General features: G+C 50.7%; 2 protein-coding genes across 2 annotated transcripts; both read left to right on the plus strand.

The window, feature by feature from the left end:
• Positions 1-355: 355 nt before the first annotated feature.
• BDP81DRAFT_485787 (major facilitator superfamily domain-containing protein) lies at positions 356-3,457 on the plus strand (the record flags this gene model as incomplete). The annotated part of the gene is made up of 8 exons (XM_060595177.1): positions 356-372; positions 478-613; positions 697-984; positions 1,058-1,184; positions 1,243-1,748; positions 1,809-1,918; positions 1,978-2,352; positions 3,454-3,457. The coding sequence occupies 8 exons, from the start codon at positions 356-358 to the stop codon at positions 3,455-3,457; spliced, it is 1,563 nt and encodes a 520-aa protein (XP_060438032.1).
• Positions 3,458-3,499: 42 nt separating this feature from the next.
• Positions 3,500-4,710, plus strand: BDP81DRAFT_361679 (extracellular serine-rich protein). The gene is made up of 3 exons (XM_060586428.1): positions 3,500-3,724; positions 3,794-4,166; positions 4,224-4,710. Exons 1-3 carry the CDS (start codon positions 3,655-3,657, stop codon positions 4,354-4,356), a joined length of 576 nt encoding a protein of 191 aa, XP_060438033.1. The 5' UTR covers positions 3,500-3,654; the 3' UTR covers positions 4,357-4,710.
• The last annotated feature ends 7,810 nt before the right edge of the window (positions 4,711-12,520 follow it).

Here is a 12,520-nt window from a genome sequence, read left to right on the forward strand (position 1 = left end):
CAGCCTTCATCGGCACAGCATTTGGGACTTTGGATGGAATTTCTGCATGTAAGACGATTAGGCCTGAAGAATATGTGGTTTTCGTTCCTGCGTAGCTACTTGCGCTATACCCTGCTTGGCATGCTGACTTTGACTTGTCTCCCGTGCTATTCTCCGTACGGACCGGTATCGTGATGTGGGATCTGCAAGTGCGAATGGTCAAAGATCCAAAGGCAGCAGATATCTCTACAATCATGAGGGATAGCTGTACTTAAAATATCCGTGCCTAGATGGAGGAAACATTTGACATTCAGATAATCAAACACGCAACACTCCTCACTCTATTTCACCAACTTCATTGATACAATTAGCGAAGATGCCTGTTGAAACAAGGTGACTTCTCACTACAGCTGTTGGTGACTGCGGAGACGGGAGTTGGGGCGGATGAGCTAACATTGACCCTAGAACAACAACCTCACACTCCATACCACGAACAAGTGGAGAGAAGTTCAGCGTCGCCGAATTAGAGAAGACCACCCCAATCCAAGATGCGGCTGCAGAAGAGTATCCTACTGGTGCGAGCCTAGCCATAATCACAATCGGCTTATTCCTTGCCGTTTTGTGCTTCGGACTTGTAAGTTCAACTTACTTTATTACTTCAGTGTTCAATCTTCCCGTCACTGCAGCACATCGCTAATAGCATCCGCACAAATCCAGGATCGCTCAATCTTGGGAACCGCAATTCCGGTAATCACATCCGAATTTAAGTCTCTGCCGGATGTAGCGTGGTACGGCTCCGCCTACCTCTTCACCATGTGTTCGTTCCAGCTCTTCTTCGGTAAATTGTACGCCGAGTTCAACGCCAAATGGGTCTTCCTTGTTGCTCTCTTCATCTTCGAGGTGGGGTCCATTGTCTGCGCCGTGGCTCCGAGCTCCGTTGTTCTCATTGTCGGCCGAGCCATTTCCGGAGTCGGTGCAGCCGGACTCATGTCCGGTGCTCTCATTGTAAGTCTTCCCCGGAAGGATTTGATTTCCTGATTTCTCTAGAGCCCTGTTGACTAATTCAATCGCGACTCAGATCTTGGCTAGAAGCGTGCCTCTCCACCGACGCCCGCAGTTCACCGCGGCAGTCGGCGCAGCGGGCGGAATCTCTCAGTGCATAGTGCCGACTCTTGGCGGCGTCTTTGTTGATAAGGCTACTTGGAGTAAGACTTCTTTCTCATCATCATCATTGGTATGTAACTAGACACTGACGGAAAGCAGGATGGTGCTTCTGGATCAATCTTCCTCTCGGCGGTGTCACCTTCCTGGTTGTCCTCTTCCTCCTGAAGCTGCCGGCGCCGCCGAAGAAGGAGACACAAAGCGTACGAGAGTTTATTTCAAACTTTGACCTGGTTGGAACATTGCTTCTTATTCCTTGGATCATTTGTCTCCTCCTCGCCCTGCAGTGGGGCGGAACCGAATATCCCTGGAGCAGCTGGCGCATCATCCTGTGCTGGTGCCTCTTTGCGGTCTGCTTCCTCTCATGGGCGTTTGTCCAGTACCGTGAGGGCGACAAAGCCACCGTCCCGTTCCGCATCCTCTTCCAGAGGTCAATGGCCTGTGCTTGCTGGCTTATGCTTCTTCTGTTCTCACTCCTCTTCATCGAAGTCTACTATTTCCCTATCTGGTTGCAGGCTATCAAGAACCACTCCGCCTATCAGAGTGGTAAAGACTTGTTGGCATCATCTGTTTCTTTGTCGGTGGCGACAATTCTTTCTGGATTCCTGGTAAGCTAACAGTACGACACAAGCCCAGAAAGCCAAGCCGTGATGCTGACCGGTTGCTAGACAAGTCACATCGGATACTACGTTCCGCAACTCATCGCCTCATCTGTTATAACCTCTGTTGGAACGGGGTTAAGCTACTCGTTTAACGAAAACACGAATTCAGGCTTTTGGTAACTTTACACCTCGTCACGTAGTTTCAGTGCTCCCAAAATGCTAACAACCGCTTCAGGATTGCCTCACTCATCCTTTTGGGAGTAGACGTGGGTCTGGGCGGGCAACAAACGTTGATAGCAGTTCAGACCGTGTTCCAAGGTCGTGACGTAGCCCTGGCAACGTCTCTCTTGATCTTCCTGCAAAGTCTCGGCGGTACCGTATTTTTGGCCGTCGCTCAGAACATCCTCCACTCGCGACTTATCTCCGAGTTGAACCGAAACGTCCCTAAGGTAAACCCGGCAGTCGTCATTGACGCGGGCGGTTCCGGACTGGTGGAGTCGATGCGGAGGATCTACCCGGATTCGGTCGACGGCATCGTCGGAGCCTACAACAAGGCTCTCCAGAACGTGTTTCTGATTGCCACCGTCCTCGGATGTTTGACGTTCTTCGGGTGTGTTTTTATTGAGTGGAAGAGCGTTAAGAAGGATAAGCCGAAGAAGGACGGCCAGACTCAGGGTCAGACGAAAAGAGACGGGGACGCGGAGAAATAGAGCTATCCAATCCGGAACTGTCGGTAGCAAATAAGAATGTGTTCATACTTTACGTAATTAGGCTGCAAGTTGGAAAGAATTGCGAAGGAATTCTTACAGGCAGTGGAGAGTGGGCAAGGTCTGTTCTCGAATAGGGCAACAGAATCGTAAGTGACACGATCAGGACATGTGCACGTACCCTTTGACATCGATCTCCCGATGTTTTCAGCGTAAGAGCTTTCGTGACGTCGAGCGTCAGTACTCAATCCGTCTCGCGCGCGCGACGAAGAAACAAATCCCAAGATCCGCAAACTCCCCATTAAGATGTGCAAACTATTAACCGTTTTGTGCCGATCTCCCGCCAGCGCCAGCTTTCATTGCTCGGAGATCCCCCACGGTCAAGGGGGGACGAGGGAGCCAGATCGGGGCCCACGCTTCTTTCAATCTTTCGAAACGACTCCGCAACCGTTTCATCCGTTTGCGAGCTTTGGCTTGGTAATCGTAAAAGAAACACTACACTTCATACCAGCCAGCCGACTACCGGCTCACTGGCAAGGTTAAGCGTTGCCCGCAACTTCGCTCCCTTGCTAGATATTGTCGTCCCAACGCCGAAAGGACCTGACACGAGGAGACAGCTTCTTGATTGACCGACCTCTCCCCACCTATCCAAGAAGCGCAAGATCGTATTCCCCCCTCTTTGAGTCAATGTTTATTCCCCCCTTTATTCCTTAGTGCGAATTTCTAAGCACTCTTCGGTATGCAGTGCGGCCGAAGAAACGAAACATGTCACGTTTGGGGCACCTGACACCTCTCATTGGACAACTCGGGTCATCTCATCTTTTAATATGCCCAAGCTTCCCTGCTACCCCTGCTCGTCACGGCAACTCGACCACTCTAACTCTGTAATTTTAAGTCTACTCGGTCTCATGATCGGGAGAAGTTTGCCCAGTGCGGAAGGTTAAGAGAGAAAAGGTTCGTATTGGTGGGCAAGTGGTGTCGCCGTGCATGTCCCGAATGTGCAGTTAGTTTGAGATTCTGCAGGTAGTGGTAGTTAGCTTAAATATCTTAGGGTCCTCTGCTCTCCTCTTGTTGGTTATTATTCTCTGCAGTGTTATCAGTGTCATCGTATCGAAGCAGCGTCTCGTCGTCTCGTCGTCTCATCGTCTCAGCCGAATCAGCCAGTATTAGTCCGTACACGATCATCGAGGATCAAAGGAATCAAGATGAAGTTCAGCACCATCGCCGTCTATCTCTCCGCCTTTGTGGGAGGCTCCTTAGCTGCCGCTCTCAATGGTGAGCATTTCCAACTCATACGGAACTTTGTTACGTCGTAAGGTAGCTTGTGACTCACGTATTCGATAGAGCGTCAGGCCCCGCCTGCACCGGGCCCCGCGCCCCCGACTCCCAAGGTCATCCCCGTTGTCGTCGGTAGCCCGACCCGTGAGAAGTCTCTGCTGTTCTACCCCGAGGTCGTGAAGGCAAACCCCGGCGACATTGTCCAGTTCCAGTTCTGGCCCAACAACCACACAGTTACCCAGGCCGCGAACCCCCAGGCCCCGTGCAATCCTCTGCAAGATATGATGCCGAATGCCGTTCACTCTGGTTTCATCCCGGGCGTCACAGACGGCTCTCCGGTCGGCACCTTCAACGTACAGGTTGAGAACACTGAGCCAATGCTCATGTACTGCGCTCAAGGCATGCACTGTCAGCTTGGCATGGTTATGATCATCAACCCGTGAGAAAGCCCCAAACGTCCCACTCTGGAATTTTGTCAGCACTAACAACCTACCAGTAAGGCTGATGCCGACGTGCAAGCGTACAAGATGGCCGCCATGGGCTCACAAATGAACGTTCCTGCCAAGAATGTGGCCGGTGGCTCTGCGGGCAGGATTCCCTCAAATTTGGCTGTTCCACCTGTTGTTTAGAGGGAAGGGCGCATTCGTAGCGGCTGGATTTATAATGCACTCAAATCAAATCAACTACAAACGTAGTTTTTGTTGTTTACACGCTCGCTGGTAGACACCTACTAGTTTCGGCGGACGGATGCACTTGAACAAGGGGGTGGCACTGCTGATGCGGGTTGTCGGCTAGAGCTTTATGGTTTTGCGTGCGGAGTCTGGTTGGCTAGATATTCAAGGATCGAGCGTCGAATCAAGATACTACGTTGTTGAGATGCATTCGAACAAACTCTGACGAGGAAGTGATGTGCAGGAGGGACTTGTGAAAACTATCATCGGTTCCCATTTGACACCTTGAATTCCTACCAGTGAGCTGTAACCAGCAAGAGGGATTGACGGACTTTGCGGAAGTAGGTCAAAATTGAACCGAGTCGGTCCGTATGTTCTCCAACTCGAGCAGCTCGCAAAAATGAAAAGTTCGGCATGGAAGACGGCGATCTTTTTGTGCTACACAATGCAAGGCACGGCGGAAGAGGCGTCGAGGCAAGCATTGAAAATATTCTGAGATGAAGTAGGTGCCGTTGTATCCCATCGGGTGCCAGTGGACTACAGTACAACTTGTGAGGGGTAATGTCCAGTCAGCATACTGATCGGCGCCCCCCTTCGCCAAATAAATCCCAGAAGAATCTGGTATATTCGTTTGCTATATATATCTGGCTATAATAGATATAACGTACTTTACCAGTCAGCCGCGCAGTTTTCCCGACATCGCAAACATCTTATAAGTTTATATAACTAACTAGAACGTAAAAATTCAATTAGTTTTTATCGGTATCCAAGTCACTAGACGATTCTCTATCTGTTGGAACAGCAAAGGCTGATAAGGAGTAATAGGCAGGTACCATGGGCTGGCTGGCACCTGGCCTGGGCGAAGTGGGACAACTGGCTTAGTCATCACGGCCGGATAAAGGTGGGGCAACCACCCAGGCCGTCACTACCTACTTCGACCGACTCCTGCCTACAATGTAAGATAGAACAAGAAGAAGAACAAGCAATAGGATCACCAACAGACGAGTGATAATTGCTACCACTATTTGTCGTATACGACCCCGTGAACCAACACTATCTTTAGAACACGTTCGCGTATTATGGCCTATCTTACCGTATATGTTGTTCTATTTAACGCCATGGCGGCAAGGGCGCAGCCGCCCTTGCGGCAGACCTCCCGGGGGGTATGTGGCGTGAAGGGTCGCAGGCTCTAGCTATATACCATATAGTACACGCCGTATCCTGACGTCCTCCAAATCTTGCTCGTGAGCTACTATGTGTTCTATCCATCCCTAGTTCCCACTGGTGCCCTAGTTCCGTTATAACCATCTGGTTTCTTATTAGAGGTAGTCTGTCGTTTGGAGGATAGGTTATGACCTATCTCCTAGTACCGCGGGCAGATCTTCTGGAAGAAGTCTGTCACGCAGAGGAAGGCCTGGAAGCCTTCAGAGTCAGTGATTAGCCCCTTGAAGTAGAAATCGAGGGGCCCTATAGGTCCTACGGGCTCCTGGCGGCTGTAGGGGTAGAGGGTGGGCCACTGTTGCCTCCTCAGTAGGGTCTTTCGGCAGTAGACTAGATGGTCTGCCTCCTTAACCCACCCACAGGAGCAGGTGAATAGTGCTTCTGTGTGGTTAAAGCGTTGGTGATATTGTTTAAAGTCCCCGTGGCCTGACCGTGCCGCGAGGAGGTGATGAAGGGCAGCCCTAGGGAGGCCAAGTTCAGGAGGGCAAGCAAGGGTAGCCTTGAGCCCTAGTTGGGTATAGCGGGGAGTTGCCTCTTGTTTCCACCATCGTCTATATTGGCGTCTTGACCGCTCTTTAGCAAGCCACTTGATACCTGATAGAGTAGCTAGTTGGTCCCTAAGGACTGGTAGAGTTGTTCCCTCCTTAGCTAGGCTGTCTGCTTCTTCGTTTCCTTTAATACCTTGGTGCCCAGGAGACCAATGGGTTTGTATATCGTGTATCCTAGCTACCTCCTGGATCTCAAGGAAGGCCGCTTGTGAGGAGGAGTCTGGGACCTTACCGCCAATCCCCTGAATAACGCTGGTATTGTCGATGCATATGTGTATAGGCTGGCCTTGGGAGGTCTGAAGGGGCCGTCGGAGCCCAGCCCTCGCCCCCTCCGCCTCACCATCAAACACTTCTGCTAAGCCGAGACGGCCGCAGCCCTGGGCTATACGTTTATTATTGCGGTAGATAACAAAGCCGTACCCTGTAGCTCCGTCAGGAGCTTTGGAGCCGTCTGAGTATACGACTGTATGCTGACCTGGCACAGTCTTGAGCCAGGCCTGGAAGATCCTAGCTGCTACTTCCTTCGTCTGTGTAACTATAGGGTCATAGGACCCTGGGAGGTATTGCGGCTGTAGGAGCGCTGGCCTTGGACACTTAGGTAAAAGGCCAGCTGTTTTTTGAAGCCTGGTCTGTTGCCGCCCTGACTGCAGCAGCCTTGGGACCAAGGGATGCTGTTGGTCAACCTTCTGCAGGCGTATAGCGAAGCATAGTCGCGCTGCTTCGAGGGCTACCTCTGCTGTGGGAAGGCCAGCGTCTCGGACGAGGCTACTGGTCGGTGTGGTTCTCCAGACAGGCAGGATAGCCCTTGCTGCTGCTGTAATAACTTTGCTAAGTCTACGGGCCAGGCCCTTCTGTCCTGTACCAACTGTAGGTATCTGTAAAGCAGTGCTACTGCTAGTATTGGTGCCGCTGTTTAGGGCTGGTTTGGTTAGGCCCGCATACCAGGTCTCAACTCCATACAAGGCTGTTGGAAGGACACAGGCAATAACCGCTTTTCGTACTGCGGCTGCTGGGAGTCCCCCTTTGGTATTTGTTAGGTGCCGAAGGAACTGGGCTACCTTCTTTGCCGCTGCCACCTTAGTTTCGACATGGTGACGGAAGGTGAGTCTCTTGTCGAACCAGACTCCTAGCCATCGTACAGGCTTAGTTGAGGCCTTAATAGTTAGGCCCGTCGCCTGTATATCTGGTAGGTCTTTTGTCTGGTTATATTTCCTGCTGAAGTGGACTGCCTCACACTTAGCTGGGTCAAAAGCAACCTTGTTCTCAGTGCCCCAGTTAAGGATATGAGTGATCTTTTGGCCTAGGGCTATAGCATTTCCTTCTAGCGACGGGCTAGTAGCTACTAAGCCTATTTCATCCGCATAGCCAAACCGTAGCTCTTGATCGTCGGCTAGGATATCCGCTATATATATTGCCAACCTCGCCATCACATATGTTATGGAGGTTATTCAGACTACCCTCACCATACCAGACGAAGGCGGATCTTCCTGAAAGGTTTATGACAGGTAGATAAGATCATAGTGATTCGAACGGTTTATTTAACGTTATGATCGGACGTTATTTGGAAAAGATTTGTATTATCACACATCACCCTCATCATTTACCCCTATTACCTTACTGAGCTTCACGATGTCTACTGTTGCTGTTGCCTCCTCCTCCTCCGCCAACGCGTATGCGGTCCTAGGCGCCCCGCGCCTGCGGATCTCTACGCAGATCGAGATGGCCCTCACTGTCCGTATCCCTCCGAATCCCACGATTAACGACCTATATCACATCGTCGTGGGCAGTAAGAGGTACATCCTCGAGCAGCAATTAGCTCGGCTGAAAGGCCGGGGTCGATCCAGCTGGATTCGAGATCATGGCGACTTCCTTGTTGAGGTTATTCAGGGCCAGGCTGGGCCCTCCTTTTGGAGTTGCCGACGATGCGACTTAAAGGGGTCCCCTAGGGTATTTGGCGCTGCTGCCACTACTGCTGCGCAAGAGCACTTAGTTCGGTATGTTATCCTAAGCTTCCTGCTCATATAAAGTCTACTCTAACGAGGCTGAAGTGCCCATCGCATCTGCAAGATCTCAACCCTCTCAGATGAGGATTCTGACGCTGACACCCAACCCTCCTCATCAGACCCATCGACCCCTCCTCCATATAAGAGGGTGCGCCTCAACAACAGTAATATTCCCAAGGCTAAGATCACGACTCTAAGGGATCTCTGCGTTGCCTCCATTGTCTCCGCCGACCTCCCTTTTACCCACTTTGAGAACAACTTCCTCCAACAGATCTTACGGTACCATAGTAACGAGGTCGCCAACGAGGTCCCATGGGGTTATACGTCTATTCGGGACCGTCACCAAGACTTCTGCCGGCGCGGAGAGGGTCTCGTGACGACGGAGCTCCACCTAGCGGTATCGAAAATACACCTGTCATTCGATCTATGGTCGTCGCCCAATATTTACGCCTTTATGGGCGTCACGTGTCACTTCATCGATGCCAACGGCACGTTACGGTCACGCCTCCTAGGCTTCTCTCAACACCATGGAGATCATAGCGGTATTACCCTCTCGGAGACCCTCCTTAACGTCGTCAGTCGATATAAGATCCGGAACCGGATCGGAGTAACATTTCCGACAACGCGACTAATAACGACACTCGCTGGAACAGTACGTATCTCATGATCGAGAGAGCCATCAAGAAGAAGAATGAGATCCAGGCTTTTATACTATCGAATAACGACGACGACGACGTCAAACAGCATATACCGGAAGCGGATCTACTGTCTTCCGACGACTGGAAGGTTCTTGCCGAGATGGAAATGATCCTGGAGCCTTAATATCGCCAGACGAAGAGGTGTGAGGGCTGGGGGGTTAAGGATGGGCATGGTCGACTGTGGGAGGTCACTATGGGTTTAGAGTACCTCCTTTCGCATCTCGTCGACTGGAAGACCTACTACAACTCCACGATTTCTCCTCTAGTTGACGATCCTTTTGAGGGCTCGCAGCCATCTCAAACCCGATCCGGAAGGCCCCGTCGTCGTCGGTATAACCACCAGGCCCTCCCAGATCACGTGCGTGAAGACTGGGCATCTTCAGCCTCACGAGCCGCCTCACGATTCGACTCTCTCGACGAGAAGTGGCAATCCTTCCTCCGTAGTAGTATTGAGCAGTCGTGGCAAAAGCTTTTTTACTACTATGACAAGTTAGGGGAGTCACCACTGTTCTCTGGTGCGATCATTCTCCATCCGTCATATGGGATCTCATACTTACGAGATGTATGGAGTGATGACCACCAAGAGGGATGGGTCGACAAGGCTCAGAAATCCCTCACAGAGTACTATGATAAGTGGTATCGGCAGAACAGCCCGGAAGAGAGTATCTCCGGCCACAGAGGGCAGCGCGGAGGCCTTGCCGTTAACCCCGGGGCTCGAGATGATGACGACAGTCACTTCCGGCAGTGGGTTAATAGCCGGCGCCGGCAGACCCCACCCCGGAGGGATGAGCTCGATCTCTACCTCCGTCAACCTCCGGAGGAGACCTCCGAGCCCTTACGGTGGTGGCTGGACCATTCGGATACCTTCCCGACCCTCTCTCGGCTCGCGATCGACATCCTCGCCGTCCCAGCGATGGCGGCCGACTGCGAGAGGGCTTTCAGTACTGCTAACTTAACCCTCACGTCGCAACGGATGAGTATGAAGCCAGAGACTATAGAGATTCTCCAGCTGTCGAAAAACTGGCTCAAGAGGGGGGTTATGCTGCAGAACAACGGCTTTGGACTACTGGGCCTATCGTGAATAGCTTCATATATCTCCCGCTTAGGTAATTGTAGATCACGTGTTTTTATATGGCGATTGATTGAATAACTTGCAAGTTAGCCAACTAATCAAAAACACCAAGAAAAATCTCATCAACAGCAAGTATGGGGGTCAAAATTGACTTGATTGCACTTGCGGGGCCGCTGACTGGAACGTTGTGTAAACCAGAAGCCTGCGGGCTCTGGGTCGAAGGATAGGAGATACTGGCGGAATTGCGTTCTAGGGACGACCATAGCACTGTCTCGGGCAAGCCAGCGGCACCCAGAGACAGGTTAAACACATAGTTGCCTTTGGGCACGATTTGGAGGACGAGCTGGACTGTATCTAGTGATAGCTATAGGCCTACGGCCCTCCACGCCATATACCCTTCGGGAGGTCTGCCGCAAGGGCGGCTGCGCCCTTGCCGCTACGGCGTTAAAATACAACAACAACAACAATGTTGGGCAGCGATTATCAGGTAGGGGGTCAATGGGATGTATTGATGAGTATGAAGAATGAGTGGCTATGGGAATATCCCGACTATCTATATAGTGAGTGGAAGACCCTTTATACTGGCATATCCTTGGCAAACTTAGTCATGCTTGTGTAAGACCATATTGTTTCATAGGCATAGTGTGACAATCGTTGTAACGAGTGTACTGGGATGGCCTGACAAACAACATATACGGTAAGATAGGCCATAATACGCGAACGTGTTCTAAAGATAGTGTTGGTTCACGGGGTCGTATACGACAAATAGTGGTAGCAATTATCACTCGTCTGTTGGTGATCCTATTGCTTGTTCTTCTTCTTGTTCTATCTTACATTGTAGGCAGGAGTCGGTCGAAGTAGGTAGTGACGGCCTGGGTGGTTGCCCCACCTTTATCCGGCCGTGATGACTAAGCCAGTTGTCCCACTTCGCCCAGGCCAGGTGCCAGCCAACCCATGGTACCTGCCTATTACTCCTTATCAGCCTTTGCTGTTCCAACATTTAGATTAGCATAGACCATGTCGGTATAGCGCCCGGCACGTCCTTTTGTTACTAGACGTTAAATACATCATCATCATCATCATGTTCCAACAGTACCTAATCCGTTAAAATAGTGATCGAGTACGCTATTGCCTGCGCACCCTTTACTAGCTGGTCAACTACCTCGATTATCGGTGTTAGAGAGCTTCCCTGATAGGTTAAGATCCGACTTTTAATAAGGTTGGACTATGAGAGCGCTTCGTGGCGGTTAGAGGGTGTGGCAGGTGCAGGTGGGTCACGTGAGGCAGCTCCTTCACATCTCGGAGCTGCCCCACCTACACCTTGCCCAGATATCCAGCCCAGCCAGCGCTCAGCTTTTCCTATCATCATCATCATCAGATCCAATAAAGTAGTATTGCCTCCACAGAGGGCGTTTACAATTGCCAGACTGGTGGTGTTAAGGGGTCGGTCACAGGAGGTGTAGGCGTCCGTATATGCACATCGAGCTTCCCAATTACATGATTTGGGTCCCACGGTAAAATAACAGCTCCGCAGAAGGCGGATTTAACATTTGAAAAGACCTTATTTTGGGCCTTACGGAAGGCAACGAAGAACTCGGACTTCGTAATATGGTTGACGGAGGATTTAATAAATAGGTTGATTTCATCCCCGTATGCGCGTTTCAATGGCGAATAAAGCGCAATATCCAATGGCTAGAGTAAGTGAGATAAATACGGAGGCATACTAACAGTTATAATATTGTTCTGCTTATAATATTCGTCGAATTCGGCGGATAAATAGCTCTCGTACCCATCGATTATGAGCATCCGATAGACACCTTTTACGTGGGCCCGAGTATGCTTATCGAAATACTTGATCCAGTCCAGGCCAGTTTCATTATCGTTCCATCCATTAGTAGTCGGTTTAATTACCTAGTCGCCTGGGAAGCCGGATTCCGTTGACTAGTTAGTAAGGTGATAGGACCCTCGAACGATCACGAAAGGCGGGATGCACCACCCCCTCGAATTGATGTACTTAATGACTGTAGCCCATTTACGGTTGCCAGGCTGGACAGGTTTCGCTTTTCCACGTCTATCGGCATACGTAACGACTATTGATACGGTAATAACGCCTATCATAAAGCCAGTCTCGTCGAAATTATACAGGTCCTCGTTATTGATACCGTACTTGGTCATTATGTTGCCCAACAACGCGAACCACTTCGAAATGACCTCTGGATCCTCTTGAAGGGCCCTTTAATAATTATATAGACAATTGAATTTAGTCTTTAGAGTCGGCTGCGAGTCGATAAACCTCTTGGCCCAGTACTTCCCAACGGGCATCCTATTCCGCGTCCGAAGTAAGAGATTCGCTATATTGTTACGCCCGCCGCAACTTGTCACTGTGGGCGCGTAGCTATATAATGCAGAACAAGGGACAATGATGCCGGAGTCATCATTATCGAAGCTTTTGCTTTGTGCCACAGTTGGTTGCCTTGTCCAGCTCGTAACACACTTACAAGCGTATAATTGTCACGGTAGCAGGCAGGTTGTTTGGCAGGTGGATGCTGGGCAGGCGGATCAGACAATCTATTGCTACGG

The sequence above is a fragment of the Colletotrichum phormii genome, assembly GCF_030913505.1.
Source record: "Colletotrichum phormii strain CBS 102054 chromosome Unknown BDP81scaffold_40, whole genome shotgun sequence".
NCBI classification, from domain to species: Eukaryota; Fungi; Ascomycota; class Sordariomycetes; order Glomerellales; family Glomerellaceae; genus Colletotrichum; species Colletotrichum phormii.